Source organism: Phyllopteryx taeniolatus, chromosome 6 (assembly GCF_024500385.1).
Source record: "Phyllopteryx taeniolatus isolate TA_2022b chromosome 6, UOR_Ptae_1.2, whole genome shotgun sequence".
Lineage (NCBI taxonomy): Eukaryota > Metazoa > Chordata > Actinopteri > Syngnathiformes > Syngnathidae > Phyllopteryx > Phyllopteryx taeniolatus.
This window is the reverse complement of record NC_084507.1, coordinates 11,431,557-11,452,343: the sequence shown is the minus strand read 5'-3', so window position 1 is coordinate 11,452,343 and position 20,787 is coordinate 11,431,557. Positions and strand designations below refer to the sequence as shown.

The 20,787-nt window shown below is 40.9% G+C and overlaps 1 protein-coding gene across 6 annotated transcripts in view; it reads right to left on the bottom strand.

Annotated features, from left to right (window-relative positions):
• map7d1a (MAP7 domain containing 1a) overlaps nt 1-20,787 on the bottom strand; it is a 91,227-nt gene that overhangs the window by 61,838 nt on the left and 8,602 nt on the right. For 4 of the 6 annotated variants that reach the window (XM_061776685.1, XM_061776688.1, XM_061776686.1 and 1 more), the window contains exon 1: nt 15,385-15,678. The exons of 1 other annotated variant lie outside the window; for it this stretch is intronic. In XM_061776685.1, coding sequence (XP_061632669.1) covers nt 15,385-15,460 — 76 coding nt within the window. In that variant the 5' untranslated portion in view covers nt 15,461-15,678. Of the gene's footprint in view, nt 1-3,045; nt 3,077-15,384; nt 15,679-20,787 lie in introns of those variants that run through there. One more of the 6 variants, XM_061776687.1, reaches the window with a different exon arrangement.

The window sequence follows — 20,787 nt, the reverse complement described above, 5'->3', positions numbered from 1 at the left end:
TAAATAGGATGATGAAATCAACAAACCGTGAACTGTGTCTTGCTGTCGCACGCCTTATTCACACTACAGTGGGCAGATGGACTGCACTCGAGCGGGGTGGGACTAACCATACAGCCGAGAGCCATTGTCCCTTTCATGACTTTCTTCTGATTCATCGTCAGAAATCTATGCGCACCAAAAACATCCAAGATGCTGGCGACCTGGAAAAAAGCACTTTGGTGTTTGTCTTATTAAGGCCTGTTTGACAGCCATGTGGCCCTAAATGGGTCGGAGAAGATTCAGGAATACTCAGTATGGTGCGTGTGAGTTCATTGGTCCCCTCCAGCTGAAGGTAGCACACGATAGGAGAATGCCTGAAGCACTCTAAAGCTAAATAAATAAATTAAAAAAGGGAGGAAACAGAAGGACGGCCCCTGCAGAGGCACATTATGCTTGAAATGCATGCATGCATGCATGAGCACAGTGTGCATGGGGGAAAGTTGACAATCAGCAGGTATCAAGAAAAGAAAAAAAAAGGGTGCATTTCAGCATGTCAGTTTGGTTTGGGCTGACTGTAATCCTCAGCATATTCGCAGTTCACTAGGGCTGAACCAAATAAATAACTTGAATAATTCAATTACAAAAAAGGTTGACTACTTCTGTCTCAAAACTTCGCATGGATAATTTTTTTTCCACAGTGACTAATTTTACTGTGGACGCACACACCAACCCGTGTAGAAATAAGTTAAGAAGTAATAAGTCGTCAAGGATAGACACAGTGGCCTGTGCACTTTTGATGACTTTATTGAACAAAAGAAACACATAATAAACACATTCATACACTAGCTTCTATGGCCACACACACTCAAAGTCACATTACTACAATGTATAACATGAGAATGGCAACCCCAAGTGGACCAAAATTATACCTCCACCTCACGTGCATATTTTGTATTGGTATTGTTGATTAATAATGCAAAATCTATTTTTGTATGATTACTCAAATAATCGATGGGATAATCAATATATTAGATTTGTTTTGAAAAATATTCAATAGCTGTATTTTAGTTATATTTAGTTATATTACACAATAGTTGACTTCTGGTTACATTTGTTGGAGAGTTAAAGTGCAATCAAACTCACTTCCATGTTTTATTCCTAAATACATAAAACAGTTTGAAGTGCTGAAAACGTGCAAAGACTGAGACTCTTGTGTGTCAAATTTGCAAGTGCTGAATTGTTGATATATAAGACTCTTCATCTCTTTTGCCAGGATTTTTGGGGCAGGGCCATAGTTCATACTTTGCAGCATGAGGCCCTCCCCCACTATATCCAACCCCAATTCCAATGAAGTTGGGACGTTGTTTTAAACATAAATAAAAACAGAATACAATTATTTGCAAATCATGTTCAACCTATATTTAATTGAATACACTACAAAGACAAGATATTTAATGTTCAAACTGATACACTTTATTGTTTTTAGCAAATAATCATTAACTTAGAATTTTATGGCTGCAACACGTTCCAAAAAAGCTGGGACAGGTGGCAAAAAAGAGGGAGAAAGTTGAGGAATGCTCATCAAACACCTGTTTGGAACATCCCACAGGTGAACAGGCTAATTGGGAACAGGTGGGTGCCATGATTGGGTATAAAAGGAGCTTCCCTGAATTGCTCAGTCATTCACAAGCAAAGATGGGGCGAGGTTCACCTCTTTGTGAACAAGTGCGTGTGAAAATAGTCAAACAGTTTAAGGACAATGTCCCTCAACGTACAATTGCAAGGAATTTAGGGATTTCATCATCTACGGTCCATAATATCATCAAAAGGTTCAGAGAATCTGGAGAAATCACTGCATGTAAGCAGCAAGGCCGAAAACCAACATTGAATGCCAGTGACCTTCGATCCCTCAGGCGGCACTGCATCAAAAACCGACATCAATGTGTAAAGGATATCGCCACATGGGCTCAGGAACACTTCAGAAAACCAATGTCAGTAAATACAGTTCGGCGCTACATCCTTAAGTACAACTTGAAACTCTACTATGCAAAGCAAAAGCCATTTATCAACAACACCCAGAAACCCTGCCGGCTTCTCTGGGCCGACCGAGCTCATCTAAGATGGACTGATGAAAAGTGGAAAAGTGTTCTGTGGTCCGACGAGTCCACATTTCAAATTGTTTTTGAAAATTGTGGATGTCGTGTCCTCCGGGCCAAAGAGGAAAAGAATCATCCGGACTGTTATGGACGCAAAGTTCAAAAGCCAGCATCTGTGATGGTATGGGGCTGTGTTAGTGCCAATGGTATGGGTAACTTACAAATCTGTGAAGGCACCATTAATGCTGAAAGGTATATACAGGTTTTGGAGAAACATATGCGGCTATCCAAGTAATGTCTATTTCATGGACCCCCTGCTTATTTCAGCAAGACAATGCCAAACCACATTCTGCATGTGTTACAACAGCGTGGCTTTGTAGTAAAAGAGTGCGGGTACTAGACTGGCCTGCCTGCAGTCCAGACCTGTCTCCCATTGAAAATGTGTGGCGCATTATGAAGCGTAAAATATGACAACGGAGACCCCAGACTGTTGAACAGCTGAAGCTGTACATCAAGCAAGAATGGGAAAGAATTCCACCTTCAAAGTTTCAACAATTAGTGTCCTCAGTTCCCAAACGTTTATTGAATGTTGTTAAAAGAAAAAGTGATGTAACACAGTGGTAAACATGACCCTGTCCCATCTTTTTTGGAATGTGTTGCAGCCATAAAATTGTAAGTTCATGATTATTTGCAAAAAACAATAAAGTTTATCAGTTTGAACATTAATATGTTGTCTTTGTAGTGTATTCAATTAAATATAGATTGAACATGATTTGCAAATCATTGTATTCTGTTTTTATTTATGTTTAACACAAGGTCCCAACTTCATTGGAATTGGGGTTGTAAACACCAAGCGCCCTTGTTCCATGCAGTGGCCATTCGGTGGGATTGCCACTTCCTCATTCCTTAACTTGACCCATTAATAACAGTATAGCATGCAACTAGCCATCAAGGATTAAAAGATGCCTACCACTTGAAAAAAACATATCTGTCAGCCACACAGGTCGCGGGGTGAGGAGGGGGAAAGCGAGGAGGAGGAGGGGCCAAAAAAATAATCCGGCTGTGGCCGCCGAAAGCCGAATCTCGGCGGCCACAGCAGTGCGTGCACCACGGTCCTCCTGCCTGGGTGACTTTTTCCCCCTTTCCCCCACCCCCCCTCTTCCTTCTCACGATGCCTCGCGACTGACCCTCCATCGATTAACAACGTGCTGAATTTCAACGGAGACAAAGGGGTGGTCACCCCAGAATGTCTCTCTGCAGCCCGTGTGAGCGTCTCTTCCCACTTAGGAGGAGCTGTGAGAGAAGGCACGTCTTTGATTGACAGCTGAAAGTTCCAGGGAGGCGGGATTTTGAGAGCATTTAGCAACACGCCCACAGCATCTGAATGCTGAAAGAACGTAAATTATTTATTTATTTTTTTTAAATCCATTCATTCATTTTCTGGCTTGTTAACGACACTCTTCTGTGATATGTCAAGTTTCCAAGACATTAATTTGGTCTGTTTGGTTGCACGTTAAGAATTTCACTGAAAACCTGTTTGAGCCCTGAAGGAATTAATTCACTTAATGTTATTTCAAATTGTTTTTGAATTCAAACAAATTGAAACTTACTGTATTATGGTCCACACTGGAGGTTCTACATTCTGAGTGAATTAAGTATATGACGATGATGGTGTGGGTGGTGACATTGGATGAGGGCAAAGAGCCTCGTTAAAACTAGAACAACTGCTTATTCCGCCACAGTGAAAACGATTTTCCACAAATCCAATTTCACGGCATATTGTTTTGCCCGGGTTGGCTATAAATACCCGCTGCTTAATGTAGCACTCTTCCAGCAACACAAATTTCATGGCGAGTAGAAAAAAGTGCACATTAATGATGAAGTATATTCAAGCCAGAAGGCAGAGGAATTAAAAATGCATCGCCACTGGACAAGACATTTCATATTCATGAGGCCAAGAACTAAAATAAGCACCTCTAACAAAACTTGGGCTTACAAAACAAGAATACATAATAGTTATAATAAAATAAGCCTGTGCAAATACAACCCCAATTCCAATAAAGTTGAGACGTTTTGTTAAACATAAATAAAAACAGAATACAATGATTTGCAAATCATGTTCAACCTATATTTAATTGAATACACTAAAAAGACAAGATATTTAATGTTCAAACTGATACACTTTATTGTTTTTAGCAAATAATCAGTAACTTGGAATTTTATGGCTGCAACACGTTCCCAAAAAGTTGGGACAGGTGGCAAAAAAAGACTGAGAAAGTTGAGGAATGCTCATCAAACACCGGTTTGGACCATCTCATCTCACAGGTGAACAAGCTAATTGGGAACAGGTGGGTGTCATGATTGGGTATAAAAGGAGCTTCCCTGAATTGCATTCACAAGCAAAGATGGGGCGAGGTTCACCTCTTTGTGAACAAGTGCATGAGAAAATAGTCGAACAGTTTAAAGACAATGTTCCTCAACATACAATTGCAGGGAATTTAGGGATTTCATCAGTTACGGTCCATAATATCATCAAAAGGTTCGAAGTATCTGGAGAACTCACTGCATGTAAGCGGGAAGGCCAAAAACCAACATTGAATGCCCGTGACCTTCGATCACTCAGGCGGCACTGCATCATATCACCACATGGGCTCAGGAACACTTCAGAAAACCATCCATCCATCCATTTTCTGAGCCGCTTCTCCTCACTAGGGTCGCGGGCGTGCTGGAGCCTATCCCAGCTATCATCGGGCAGGAGGCGGGGTACACCCTGAACTGGTTGCCAGCCAATCGCAGGGCACATACAAACAAACAACCATTCGCACGCACAGTCACACCTACGGCTAATTTAGAATCTTCAATTAATGCATGTTTTTGGGATGTGGGAGGAAACCGGAGTGCCCGGAGAAAACCCACGCAGGCACGGGGAGAACATGCAAACTCCACACAGGCGGGGCCGGGGATTAAAAAACCTTCAGAAAACCAATGTCATTAAATACAGTTCGGCGCTACATCCTTAAGTGCAACTTGAAACTCTACTATGCAAAGCAAAAGCCAATTATCAACAACACCCAGAAACGCCGCCGGCTTCTCTGGGCCAGAGCTCATCTAAGATGGACTGATGCAAAGTGGAAAAGTGTTCTGTGATCCGACAAGTCCACATTTAAAATTGTTTTTGGAAATTATGGACGCAGTGTCCTCAGGGCCAAAGAGGAAAAGAACCATCCGGACTGTTATGGATGCAAAGTTCAAAACCCAGCATCTGTGATGGTATGGGGCTGTGTTAGTGCCAATGGCATGGGTAACTTACATATCTGTGAAGGCACCATTAATGCTGAAAGGTACATACAGGTTTTGGAGAAACATATGCTGCCATCCAAGCAACGTCTTTTTCATGGACGCCCCTGCTTATTTCAGCAAGACAATGCCAAACCACATTCTGCATGTGTTACAACAGCGTGGCTTAGTTGTAAAAGAGTGCGGGTACTAGATTGGCCTGCCTGCACTCCAGACCTGTCTCCCTTTGAAAATGTGTGGCGCATTATGAAGCGTAAAATACGACAACAGAGACCAGACTGTTGAACAGCTGAAGCTGTACAAGCAAGAATGGGAAAGAATTCCACCTACAAAGCTTCAACAATTAGTATCCTCAGTTCCCAAACATTTATTGAATGTTGTTAAAAGAAAAGGTGATGTAACACAGTGGTAAACATGACCCTGTCCCATCTTTTTTGGAACGTGTTGCAGCCTAATTCTAAATTAATGATTATTTGCTAAAAACAATAACATAACAATAACAGAACATTAAATATCTTGTCTTTGTAGTGTATTCAATTAAATATCGGTTGAACATGATTTGCAAACCATTGTATTCTGTTTTTATTTATGTTTAACACAATGTCCCAACTTCATTGGAATTGGGGTTGTAGAACATTCTAATGAAAAATGCAGAAGAGGCAAAAGGGTGTCAACCGAACAACAAGCACACTTGGCAAACAAGATCTGCATCTCATTTGGGATGAAACCGGCAGAACAAATGAACTACCTCATAACACCGCCCTTTACCCCTGTTGTGTCCCTCCTGCTCCCACCGAAACAGGATGATGTAAGGGGGGCAAAGGGGCCTAGACACACAGGAAGCGCAGTGCAAACAAGCCGTCATTGACTCCACGCCAGCATATTTGTTTAAAGGTCCAGAGTAGCTGAGTATTCAATACATGTAGACATGACGCTAATGTGCTGAAAAGACAGCAAGGCATCACCATCTGTTCATGATTTTTAGTTTGATTCAGAAAATGGCAAAAAAACTGTCAAAAAACAAAAAAACATCAGAAAAGTGCAGTCAGTTTCGACAAGTTTGCTGTCTAAAGTACAACAACACATCAGCGATGGGAAATTGGGACTGAGCCCTGCCCCTAAAAGGGGTTTGTAAATTGTGTATCCTGTAGATGCCACAAGATTGCTGCAAAGCACTTACAACGAAGAGGCTCATAAAGCATCAACACCATGCATCTAGCATGTACACAATAATGAACTCATGTTACATAAACGACTGTAATTTGAAGTTAAATTATTCAACAAACCATCTTCACATGAGGCCCATCAATAGTATTAGGTAGCGTACTAGCCTAAATAGGACGCTAGCACAAACGGACATGACATTTACACATGAAAAATATGCGCTCTAGCTAAACGCTAAAATAATAGGAAACACAGACATTTTGCTTAACAGCGACAATATATAAATTTGATGATTTAAACTTTTTCTGCTTTCTTCTAGGCAAAATTTGGAGATAGTTTTTTTCATCGGACAGTGATGTTTTAAATAATGTTAGTAGTTGTCTGCGTTAGGCGTCACGGTGTTTCCTTAAATTGTAACTAACTTTCAATCTTAATTTTAACATAATGCCACTGCCCGATGAAAAATGTGAGTTTTGAGTTAAAACACGAAGCTCAATAATTTTTTTTTTTTTTCAGGAAAAAACAAAAATCTCACAAAATTTGAAGATACATCCCTTTCATTGGTCAGTGATGTTTTTAGTTTTTGGGCATTTGCTAAAATTTAACTTTTAATCCTAATGTTAAAATAATGTCGCTGTCCAATGAAAAGCAGACAGCATGTCCTAACTTTGTGAGTTTTGAGCTGAAACTTGAATCTAAATCTTTTTTTGTTTGTTTTTTTAATTGGGTGAAAATAAAAACCTCAAAAACTTTGGAGATACATGCTTTTCATCGGACGGCAATGTCCCCACCTGTGTGGAGTTTGCATGTTTCCCAGTGCATGCGTGGGTTTTCTCCGGGCACTCCGGTTTCCTACCACATCCCAAAAACATGCAGGGTAGGTTAATTGAAAACTCTAAATTGCCCGTAAGTGTGAATGTGAGTGCGAATGGCTGTTTGTTTATATGTGCCCTGCGATTGGCTGGCGACCAATTCAGGGTGTACCCCACCTCTCGCCCGAAGATAGCTGGGATAGGCTCCAGCGCGCCCGCAACCCCAGTGAGGATAAGCGGAATGGAAGATGAATGAATGAATGAATCTCAATTTTAACATATCACGGTCCAATGAAAAGCATATCTCCAAATTTTATGAGTCTTTAACTGAAGCAAAATCTTTGTATGTTTCTGATCAAATCATTGCAGAGGGACGATAAGTTAATTTAGAATTGATGCAATCTCTAAATAAAAATAAATACAGCAGTAGAGTGGAACACCACACTGTCATTTCATTCCTACAGTATATGGCTGTTTATTGAAACACTACCTTGGGCTAAAATCTCATGCGATCTTGTGTTGCTTCAACACATAATTAACCCGACAGCAATAATTACATGGATTTTTGTCCATGTGAAAGGCTGCCAAATTGTGGCAGCTACAGTATAATTTGATGACATGAAGCTGCACGTGGCATTGTTAAGTAACATTCTTTCACAACAAATTACTAAGCTCACGTGAAGGTTGATGATGACATCTGGTAAGACGACAATAAAGATGCATACATACAAAGTGGGAGGCGTACCCTTCAGCCAAACAAGAAGTGTTCTAATAATAGATACTAGGTCTGGTGACAGAGGAGTACACAGCCACTGGGTTTGGGTATATTTTCAGACGTGTTGGAAAAAACATGCTTCAAAGTCCAGAGGTCCCTGTCCCGGAAAGAGAAGGGTAGTGACTGATGATAATTTGTCTGCACGATGTCACAGAGATGAAGCAGACGCCTTCTAACACAATACGCCTGCGTACAGTATCATGGGCCTGTGAAGTGAGACATAAGGGCCGCATGATATTTTGGCATTAACAGCTTTGCAGCATCTTGTGAGGCATTCAAGAATGCTGAGAAGTCGGAAACGTCCAACTTGGGGGTTTGACCTAAAACATCCATCCATTTTCTTCCGCTCAGGTCGCGGGGGCAGTAGCTTCAGCAGGGAAGCCCAGACTTCCCTCTCCCCAGCCACTTCATCCAGTTCTTACGGGGAGACCCCGAGGCGTTCCCAGGCCAGCCGGGAGACATAGTATCTCCAGCGTGTCCTGGGTCATCCCCGGGGTCTCCTCCCTGTGGGACGTGCCCGGAACACATCACCAGGGAGGCGTCCAGGAGGCATCCTAATCAGATGCCCAAGCCACCACATCTGGCTCCTCTTAATGTGGAGAAGCAGCGGCATGGTGGTGGACTGGTTAGCACGTCTCTCTCACAGTTCTGAGGACCGGGGTTCAAATCCCGGCCCTGCCTATGTGGAGTTTGCATGGTCTCCCAGTGACTGCGTGGGTACCCCGGTTTCCTCCCACATCCCAAAAACATGTGTGGTAGGTTGATTGAAGAATCTAAATTGCCCGTAGGTGTGAATGTGAGTGTGAATGGTCGTTTGTTTATATCTGCCCTGCGATTGGCTGGTGACCAGTTCAGGGTGTAACCCACCTCTCGCCCAAAGATAGCTGGGATAGGCTCCAGCACGTCCCCGACCCTAGTGAGGATAAGCGGTACAGAAAATGGATGGATGAATTTTTATCCCAACCGCTTCACACTCCGCTGCGAACTGCTCCAGTGAGAGTTGGAGATCACGGCTTGACCTAAAACATTCCAATGAAAGACATAGCTGATCATTGCAATGTTTTTGTCTTAAGTATGTTGAAGTAACTCAACAGATAACTAAGTTTTGTATGTCAATGAGGAGGTAAATTTAGCCTTGGTCGTTAATGGAAGTTCCTGAGAGTCTTCGCTACATCAAAAGCAAATCAGGTGTAAGCCATTTATTTTCACAAGTAATGTTGTAAGATAAGTTTGACATGACAAACTGTTTTCGGAACAAGGTTTTTGGTATTTAATTATTGAAATAGGCAATAATAAACCTTTGTGGCGTGGCGTCAATTGCTTGCGGTTTTTCGTTATTCGCCGCAGGGCTTCGTCCCTATCCCCCACGAAAAGCAGGGAATTAATGTATAATGCAACTACACATCAATTTCTATGCAGAACCAGTTGTGTTAAATGGCGATATCGCCATAGCATCACCAATAAAAAGGGATGTATAGTATTTTAGCCCACAACGCCGAACAGGATAAGCGGTATGGAAAATGGATGGATGTATAGTATTTTATTGCGTCTTAGATTCCTACATCTCTGTGAAGTTGGGACACATCAATTGCTGACTTCAAACAGGTTTCCAGTGCAATTTTCCTCATCCTGAAATTACCGACTTCCCAGGTGTCTGGAATGCAGCAGTAAGACCAACCTGTGGCCTGGCATCCACACACAATAGAGAAACTGACTCCCGGTGGTTTTAGGTTTAACCCGTCGCGCGATCCTTATAACACTGCCCCCAAAATGATTCCACTAGCATTACTATGAGTGTTGTTCTAGTATTACAGCAGAGCATAGCGAAGCAATTGTTGTTGCTACATGGGAGAATGTTCTGGATACTAAGTCACTTCTTTCATACAACGGAAAAGTCTCCCGGATCTCAACTTTGAACAGTTCACAAGTGTAATTCCAAAACGAGGACACGTTGCCGGCCTATTTTCGCGGACCACTATGAAAACTGTACCGCCTACTATTTTTAATCTGTGTGTGTGTGCGTGTGTGTGTGTGTGTGTGTGTGTGTGTGTGTGACTAATAACACATTGAATCAGGGACTTCTTCATGTTCATGTTCTGACTTCTGAACAAAGTCTTCATCCCATGGATAACCTGTGAATCAGGGAATCTCAAAGTGTGAGCTCCCTCTAGTGGTACATGAAATAATTACTGCTGAAGGACAGTTCAATTGTATTTAACTTTTAAGTTCAATACATTTGAATGTAATCTTTAAGAACAGTTTGTTTTGAAACATTTGTTTAGGTACGACTTGTATTTCATTCTTATTTTACATTTATTTCATCGAATCATTACTAAATCATTATTAAAGTACAGTTTTTATTTTCCTATGCAGTATTTAAGCACAGTAGGGTTGCAATTAACAAATATTTTAACAATCTATTAATTAGTTGATTTTTTTGGGGGGGGGGGATGAATCAGATAAAAAAAAGCTTAATTTTCATCCCAACATGAACTATGAATGCATTCATCGTCTCTTCCCGGTTTGACTGTTGCATACAACAGAACGTTTGCGCAGTCAAAAAGTGGGTTGATCGGCTTTGTCCATCCATCCATCCATTTTCCGTACCACTAATCTTCACTAGGCGGCATGGTGGCCGACTGGTTAGAGCGTCAGCCTCACAGTTCTGAGGACCCGGGTTCAATCCCCGGCCCCGCCTGTGTGGAGTTTGCATGTTCTCCCCGTGCCTGCGTGGGTTTTCTCCGGTTTCCTCCCACATCCCAAAAACATGCATTAATTGGAGACTCTAAATTGCCCGTAGGCATGACTGTGAGTGCGAATGGTTGTTTGTTTCTATGTGCCCTGCGATTGGCTGGCAACCAGTCCAGGGTGTACCCCGCCTCCTGCCCGATGACAGCTGGGATAGGCTCCAGCACACCCGCAACCCTGAACTGGTCACCAGCCACTTACAGTGGGTATGGAAAGTATTCATACCCCATTAAATTTTTGCACTCTGAGCACTCTGGAGAAGGTTTTCGTCCAGGATATCACTGTACTTGGCAGGATTCATCTTTCCTTCGATTGCAACCAGTCTTCCTGTCCCTGCAGCTGAAAAACAACCCCACAGCATGATGCTGCCACCACCATGCTTCACTGTTGGGACTGTATTGGACAGGTGATGAGCAGTGCCTGGTTTTCTCCACACATACTGCTTAGAATTAAGGCCAAAAAGTTCTATCTTGGTCTCATCAGACCAGAGAATCTTATTTCTCACCATCTTGGAGTCATTCAGGTGTTTTTTAGCAAACTCAATGCGAGCTTTCATGAGAGGCTTCTGTCAGGCCACTCTGCCGTTAAGCCCCGATTGGTGGAGGGCTGCAGTCATGGTTGACTTTCTGGAACTTTCTCCCATCTCCCGACTGCATCTCTGGAGCCACAGTGATCTTTGGGTTCTTCGTTACCTCTCTCACCAAGGCTCTTCTCTCCTGATTGCTCATTTTGGCCGGACGGCCAGCTCTAGGAAGGGTTCTGGTCGTCCCAAACGTCTTCCATTTCAGGATTATGGAGGCCACTGTGCTCTTAGGAACTTTAAGTGCAGCAGAATTTTTTTGTAACCTTGGCCAGATCTGTGCCTTGCCACAATTCTGTTTCTGAGCTCCTCAGGCAGTTCCTTTGACCTCATGATGCTCATTTGCGCTGACATGCACTGTGAGCTGTAAGGTCTTATATAGACAGGTGTGTGGCTTTCCTAATGAAGTCCAATCAGTATAATCAAACACACCTGGACTCCAATGAAGGTGTAGAACCATCTCAAGGATGATCAGAAGAAATGGACAGCACCCGAGTTAAATATATGAGTGTCACAGCAAAGGGTCTGAATACTTATGGCTGTGTGATATTTTCTTTTTTAATAACTCTGCAAAGATTTAAACAATTCCATTTTTTTCTATCAATATGGGGTGCTGTGTGTACATTAATGAGGAAAAGAAAATGAAAAATGATTTTAGCAAATGGCTGCAGTATAACAAAAAACAAACAAAATCCACCATTCTTGAGACACTTTCTTTAACAACACTGCAGTGCTGGTAAGACTTGAGGCAGTCACTGATGGTGTAGTGGTACATTTGCCTGACAGGTGCAGGCAGCATGGGTTCAGTTCCCACTCAGTGGTAGTATGAATGTGAGTGTGAATGGTTGTCCGTGGCTATATGTGCCCTGCGACTGACTGGTGACCAGTTCAGGGTGTGGTCTGACTTTTGTCCAAAGTCAGCTGGGTTAGGCTCCAGCACCCCGTGACCCTGATAAGCGGTATTGAGAATGGATGGATTGACTTCAGAGAGTTGTTTAAGTGTCAGAGTCTTGTCTTCTGTTCTAACTTCCAATGTGTCTTTGAAATAAAATGTCTAAACAAGGCAATCTGTAACAACAGTTATCCTAAGGTAGTTTTAACAGAATAATCAATTAATCTGTAGCCTGGTGGTGTAATAAACCCCAGGTTGTACTTTTTAAGGTGTGTCTCATCCTTTTAGCATTTCATCAATTCTTCAGGAAAAAGGGTGCAAGGAATGAAATGATTGGGGAAGGATTTGGATTTATTCAATAATCTTTGATTTCCATCAGCTATGATTTAATTAGATGACATAGGATACAACCCACACATTGTTTTTCATTCTTCGATGTGCATTATTCTTTGCCTCCCACATGAAGAACTGGCAATCACATTCTGTTCAAACCCGTTTTGTGCTAAGAACTGTACTGATTGTGCTCAAAGATTCCCAACACCAGGGTGGAGTTGTACTTTCCTGCTACTTGATCGGACACCAAAGCATGCTGACCTAACCCCACTCTGGACCCCCTCTACTTCCCAACAGGATGGAACTTTTCTTGTTGTCATTGGGTCACATTGTGAGTCCAGCTCCCCTTTTTTCATTCTTCCAGACACAGGCAGCGTGATCCACAATGCTCAGGCACGCATAAACACTAGATCATCCTGCAGATAGCTGGCAAGGTTAATTCATTTTGTGTGGAATAAGGAGGCGCTTGAGGGGTTTATATGTTTGTATTTGCTCAACTAAGATGGAAATGTGTTGCTTGAGGTTTGAAAAACCAGTACTTGACTACGTGAGGGTGTTTTGACAGTGCATCTCCTGTCCCAGTTGACAAACAGTACACTGCCGTGAAAAAGTATTGGTCCCCTTTTCAAATTATTATAGTTTTGTATAGTTTCCCCACTTTCATGTTTAAGCTCATCAAACAAATGTAAATATCAGACAAATATAACCCAAGTGAACTTAAAATGCAGTTTTTAAATGGTGATTTCATTTATTAAGGAAATAAACACTATTCAAAATTACCTGGCCCTATGTGAAAAAGTAATTACCCCCTAAACCTAATAACTGGTTGGGCCATCCTCAGCAGCAACAACTGAAATCAAGCGTTTTCTATAACAGGCAATGAGTCTTTCACATCTCTGTGGAGATATTTTGGCGTACACTTGCTTGCAGAATTGTTTGGATTCAACAAAAATTTTGGGATTTCGAGCATTAACTGGCTTTTTAAGGTCACACCACTGGATTTCAATCGGATTCAAATCTGGACTTTGACTAGGCCACTCCAAAACCTTTATTTTGTTTTTTAAGCCATTCAGAAGTTGACTTGTTAGTGTTTTGGGATTGTTATCAGAATCAGAATCAGAATCAGAATCATCTTTATTTGCCAAGTATGTCCAAAACACACAAGGAATTTGTCTCCGGTAGTTGGAGCCGCTCTAGTACAACAGACAGTCAATTTACAGAACACTTTGGAGACATAAAGACATTGACAAAAAACAACAACAAACAATTGTGCAAAAAGATGCAGAGTCCTCAGTTCGAATGGCTAATGACGCAATAGTCCGGTGCAATGACCATTGTGCAAAGGGCACTGAGACTTCAAGGAGTGTATGCGGTTTAAAGTGACGAGTACTGCGATAATCTGGGACAATGGTTGTGCAAATGTTACAGATACTCCTCAATCAGTGTGCAAATGAAGCAGATGCTACTCTGGCATCCTGCTGCAGAACCCAAGTGCACTTACACTTGTGGTCACAAACTGATGGATGAACATTCTCCTTCAGGGTTTTCTGTTAAAGAGCAGAATTCATGGTTCCAGCAAGTTGTCCAGGTCCTGAAGGAGTTGAGCAACCCAAGTCTAGCACACTACTAACACCAAGTTTGACTGTTGGTATGATGTTCTTTTTCTGAAATTGTGTGCTACGTTCACACCACATGTAACGAGACACACGCCTTCCCAAAAGCTCAACTTTCATCTCGTGAGTCCATATATTCTCCCAAAAGTCTTGGAAAATCATTCAGATTTTTTTTTTTTTTTTTTTTGCAAAAGTAAGACAAGCCTTTATGTTCTTTTTGGTCAGGAGTGGTTCTCGCCTTGGAACTCTGCCATGGATGCCAATTTAGCCTAGTCTTTTCCTTATTCTCGTGTCATGAACACTGACCTTAACTGACACAGGGGAGGCCTGCAGTTCTTTAGAAGTTGTCCTGAGTTCCTTTGTGGCCTCCTGGATGAGTCATTGCTGTTCTCTTGGGGTAATCTTTGTAGGCTGGCCACTCCTGGGAAGGTTCACAGATCTTTTCCCACTTGATTTTGTTGGGACAGATTCTGTTTAAGTGATTTCTTGAACAGGTCTGGAGGTAATCAGGCTTAGGTGTGATCAGTGAAAATCAATCAAAAAATGTGATTAGCCACAATTAATTCATGATTTAACGACGTGGGTAATTACTTTTTCCACACAGGGCCAGGTAACTTTGAATTTTTTTTCCTTAATAAATGAAATCACCATTTAAAAACAGCCTTTTAAGTTCACTTGAGTTATATTTGTCTGATATTTACATTTGCTTGATGATCTTAAACATTAAAGTGGGGAAACTATGCAAATATATAAGTATTTGAGAAGATAAATGTTCTTGAGTAGCTCAGCATTAAGATGCATCACACTAGTTTGTTATCATAATAAGGAGGGGGGATGGGGCAGAAAGATTACCTCATACTGCAAATGGTATTTCGGAGAGGTGGTAAGAAGCAATGCTTTAAAAGTCCTTTCAAAAAATCAAATAAAATAAACAAAAATACAAAATAAACAATCCCCAGCCTCCATGACGACTACTGCTCATCCTGCTTTCCATATGTAAGACAAGTGTTACAACCCAATGCGGTACTCCACCGACCTTTCTGTTCATTGAACCCACTGGTCCGAAAGTACACCAAACTGAACCGTCACACTTACATGTCTCTGCTGTTACGTTAATTTGCTCCATTTCGACGGCGGTAACGACACCCTCGCTGTGTGTCGTCGTGTTCATCCAAGCACCGGCTCCTTGCTGCCTGGCAGTCCGCTCATCCCTCACGCAGGACGGGGCGGGGGAACTTCGAGCCACTTGACGGCGGTGTTCCGGAGCTCCTCACACCGAGTGGGAAATTGACCAATAATAGAACGAAACCCAGACTGGAAGTATTAAGAGATACCGGTGGGTGTGAATAAATGATGTGGAAAAAATTTTTTCTTTTTTTTTATGGGGGGGTGGGGGGGTAATGGAAGAAGAGTGAAGGAATTTCGCGGCTTTTGAGCTCTGCAGCGGATGCGACTGACTATGCATGCATGACTCTGGCCGGGCTGGCCTGTACCATTTACCACAGAGGGGTGCAAGGATAATAAGTAACAGTTTCGATTTAAGAAAACAGCATATAAAACCTACATAGACTACATATGCTAAAACTATACAAATGTATTTCAGCTCTCTAAATCGCCCCAGCGAAGATTTTTCTTCCACAGAAAGAAGTGATTTAGTAATGTGATTGTCCCCCTTTCTGATGGCTCCGCCCACCCCTGAACAACAATGCATATTAGGCTGTTGCCATTCAATGCAAACTTCCAAATGCCTTTTAAAAAAAAACTTTTTTTTCTAAGGAGCCCTTATAATCCACCACATGTATACCTCTAAATGCCATAAGACTCAAAAAGTTGCCTATTCTCGTGAAAATAAAAATAAATAATGTTAAGATAACAAATACATACTTTTTTAAAGATAAAAGTTATGTTATGAGAATAAAGTCGTATTTTACTAAGGATAAAGGTTATTTACGTAATTTGTAATAATAATTGTACAAATAAATAATAATAAAACTAATAATAAAAAGTCATAATCTGATGAGAATAACTGAGTCTGTTTTTTTTTAAAGAAAAAAGTAATTTTTACAAGAACAAAGATTTATTTTGTCGGGATAATAAATTGTAAACTTATGGGAATTGGGTCCGATTTTTTTCAACAAATTTTCTTGTAATCTTTACAAGAACAAAGTTTTATTTTTCCAAGATCGAGTTGTAATATTTTGATATTAAAGTCAAAGTTAAACAAGGGAAGAATGTCTTTTTTTATTATTATTATTTTACTCTTGTAGTATCATGCCTTATATTTCAAAAAGTATTCCTTTCTTTTCAGAAAAAAAATACACCTTTTTTAAATTTGAAAAGATTGACTTTATTATGCCTTTTGTTTTGAAAAATATGTATGCATGGATGTCAGGTTACTGTGATGATATGTCACAATCATATCAGGTCTTTTATTGGCAGGAATGAGTAATTCTCTTATTATGTTTATTTCACTTGCCCTTATATACTTTTAAAAAAATTATACAACACTAAGTTATTGCAAATTATTTTGTGGACCCCAAGCTACAGCTCATAGACCCCAGTTTGAAAACCTCTATATATTGATGTAATAAAAAAATTTTTCCATAAATGTAGCATGTTTTTAGAGTTCCTACATCTAATTTTCTTCAGTTATATTAATCAAGTTTGTCATGTTCAAAAGGGTTTAGAATTGAATATTCATGAGGTGATGCAGAAGCTTTTACTTGCAACTTATGGTTTTCTGCCTTATTACACGTGTGTAAATTTTACCTGTACACAACATTTGATTTTCCTGTCAGGTTGTTCTTTGTGTTTTGGATGATCTAAAAACAAGTAAGTCCACACTTGTGAGCCGATACACAATTACAATGTGAAAGCATCTTTGTTACGTAACACTCACTGCTGTCTTCTTATTTACCACCTGTGGCTCTCTGGTAGCATCTGCCAAGGTGGTGGGTGGGTGATGGGGGGGGGGGGGGGGGGGGGGGGGGGTCATGTCATGGTTGGTTAAAGTGGGGGTGAATGGCACGCTTGAGAGGGGGGCTCCCGTCTTAAAGAAGCCCGGTGGGACTCTTTTGTGCAGCTGTTGAGCCGTACTCGACCCCGAAACTCTCCAGCCCATCCCCCCTCAGCCACCTGTCACTGCTACTGGATCAAGTAAGAGAGGTTGGGGTGTGTTGGGGCTCCATTGATGATGAGGCTGTATCCATTCTACTAGAGTGCGAAGCTTCTGCACACAGGAAGTTGAACACCCCTACTTCCACCCTGAATGAAAGGGCTTGATTTTGGAGATGCAGCTGCACCACACACACAAACGCGTACACACAGACACAAACACGGTAGGTGATAGTGAAGGAGAACAGCATAGTGATAGCATCATGCTGAAGGAATGAGGGTAAAAGGACAAGATCAGGAGGGGGAGAAGATTCAAGCGATAGTGGGGAAACGTTTCAAAAAGGAACCCTAGAGTGAAGTAGCGTAGAACCTGATAAGCTTCTAACCCTAACCTTTTTTTCTCTCTCCCTTCTAGAAACTTTGTTCTGTTGGACTGATCAAGTCTGATTCTCAATAAACCTCAATTATAATACTAAGCAACCACAGCGGAAGCTTAAAAAGTCCACTGTGACACAGTAAAACTGTTCCGGCATAAAAGGGATACAGATTTTCCATTCTGCTTGATCTAACAGCCGAACAGGACAATAAATAAATAAATAAATAAAGGTTCTAACCCTAACCTAAATCCTAACCCTATTTACATCTAGCCATTATACCAACATACCTAACCTTAAGCCAAACCCGCAATCTAAACCTATCTAAAACTTATTCTTAATCAATTACTGGCCATTAACAAAAACACCAAATCTTAACTGTCATACGCAAAACCCTATCTCTACCAACTAAAACCCTACCCTAAACCTAACCCTAACTCTACCAACTCTACTATCAAGATACTGATCATACTAATGTCATTCCTCATATTAACAATAACAATGATTTAATGAGGTAGGAAACTGATGGATATAAATTTGCAATACTTTATAAACAAAGTCACAGGAACTCAGAAAGTGTTTACATTTTGAAATGCTCACCTTAACAACATTAGTTGGAAATCACATTGTCCTATCACTGGTGAGCTAGTTTTAGAACATGCCTGCAGGCTACCCATGTGGTCCTCGGCGAGCACCATGTTGGTGACCCCAGCCCAAATCCTTAACCTATGTTGTAGCCATTATACCAACACACCTTAACCTTAATCCTAACCCAAACCTTAACCCTGACCCTAGGTCTAACCCAGTTATTACTAGCTATAAACAAACATCACCAGCCTTGTATTAAGTACCTGCAAGTGATAGTTGAGTGCTTTGGTAGAAGTCAAAGTCACCTCATAGAAATTTACTTGAGCATAAGTCTGAAAGTACATGCCATTTGCTTTAAGTAAGTATTAAGTCATTTTCTGGTATGGATTTCTGGGAGGCATGGTGCAGAGGGTAAGAATACACCGGTTTGTATCCCAGCCATGTTGTCGTCGTCTCCCTGGGAAAGACACTTAAACCACATCGCCTATGAATGAATAAGGTTGGATGTTTGGTGGTGATCGAAGGGGCCATAGGCACAGAGTGGCAGCCACGCTTCCGTTAGACGGCCCCAGGGCAGCTGCGGCTACACAAGTAGCTTACCACCAACAGGGTGTAACTGTGGAGTGAATGAAAAATGTGTGAAATTGTCACGCGTCTGAGTATCATGAAAAGCGCTATATACTGTAAGTCTAATTCATTATTAGTAGTTTTTTTAAATGAACTTAAGTATTGGAACTATAAAGATCTGCAGTGCGCCTATATAAAAACTTCCTTTTTAACTGCCCCTCATTTTTTATTATCGCCACCTACCAGTATCCCGACCACATCAGTACAGGCAGGACTATTCGTCCGGATTGCGCTGCACAGTTCAGGCATTACATCGACAAACAATTTCAACAAGTAACAAAGAGGGTTTGGGGAAATGTATCGGCGTAAAACCATAATTTTATTTCAGAACTTTAGTGAAGTAAAAGGGAAAGCTGCCAAGATTCTAAATAAAGAAATAAGGTACCGATTCTTGAAAATTCTCTAGTTCGAATCCTAACTGCTATCCCAAAACATTAGCCGATTGCTCTACTTAACCAAAAACCTAACCCAATTTAACTTTTTAATCCTAACACCAAGCTCACATGATCTTAATAAAGAGACAGAAATTCCGATCATTTCAGGTACGCTGCAAATATTTTTAGTTTTGTTGTTTATATTTGCATTTTTAAAAGTTAGCTCTGAAGCTCCAGGTGGTTTTTCCCAATTGTATTCTCATTTTTCTGTATCGGGAAATATGGCCATGAACCAGTTTAACTTTTTAACCATATTTGGTAACTTCAGTAGTCAGAAAAAATGTCATGACAATATTGGTAAAATTAAATAAAATCATATTATACTTTTTGTTTTATAACTACGATATCCATCCATTCATTTTCTGTACCGCTTATCCTTACTAGGGTCGCGGGCGTGCTGAAGCCTATCCTAGCTATATTTTGGCGAGAGGCGCGGGGTACACCCTGAAGTGATCGCCAGCAAAATAGTTGTCACTTAATTTTACAATATAGTACCTTCGTTAGGTCCAGGAACCTTTGGGGTGGCAATTTAGGTGTAAGAACAAATCATTTGTTTGATTGATTAGGAGGAGTGCCTCAGTGCTGTTTGTTGCCAAAATAGAGTGGTGATCATGTGGTCAAGCAGCTGAGTAGGAAGTTGTGTTTTTTGCAAGGGATTAAGTCATTCAGTTTGTTTAGAAATTGATTAGACTCGTGTGCTGACGCAGCAGATCATTTACTGACTCATGACTGTTTACTGTAGTAATCACATTGCTTTCAATGATACTGTCTGGACTGCAGAATTGTGACTTTCTTTCATTTAATAAATATACTCATTCCTGGAATAATGTGCAAAATACATATTGAAATTGAACACGTACGACCAATATAAACAGAAACTATATACTGCTCATATTTACCCACACCCTCACACTAATCCTAACCATATCCCTAACATTCATTAGGGACGATCACCTTAACCAAACGTTAACCCTACCATAACCCTTACACTAACCATAATCCTACCCTAACTTCAAACCGAACCTAATCATAACCCTAACAACATTATCCATAATACCAACCCTAACCCTTTGAGTTGTCCCTCAGTCACATCTTTGCCCCCTTCCCCCCGCAAGGATTTATAACAATACACTGGTGCCTTGACTTATGAGTTTATTTTGTCCCGTGACCACAGTAAAACACTCATATATCAAATCACCTTTCCTGTTTGAGATGATTGAAAAAGCCATTAATCCGCTACAACAACATTTTAAGTAATGTTTTTTTAATGAGAAAAATAGCACCATACAGTATTGTACATTATAAAAACATACAGTAAAAGCATGAATAAATAGAATGTAAAGAATTGAAAACTGTGCATT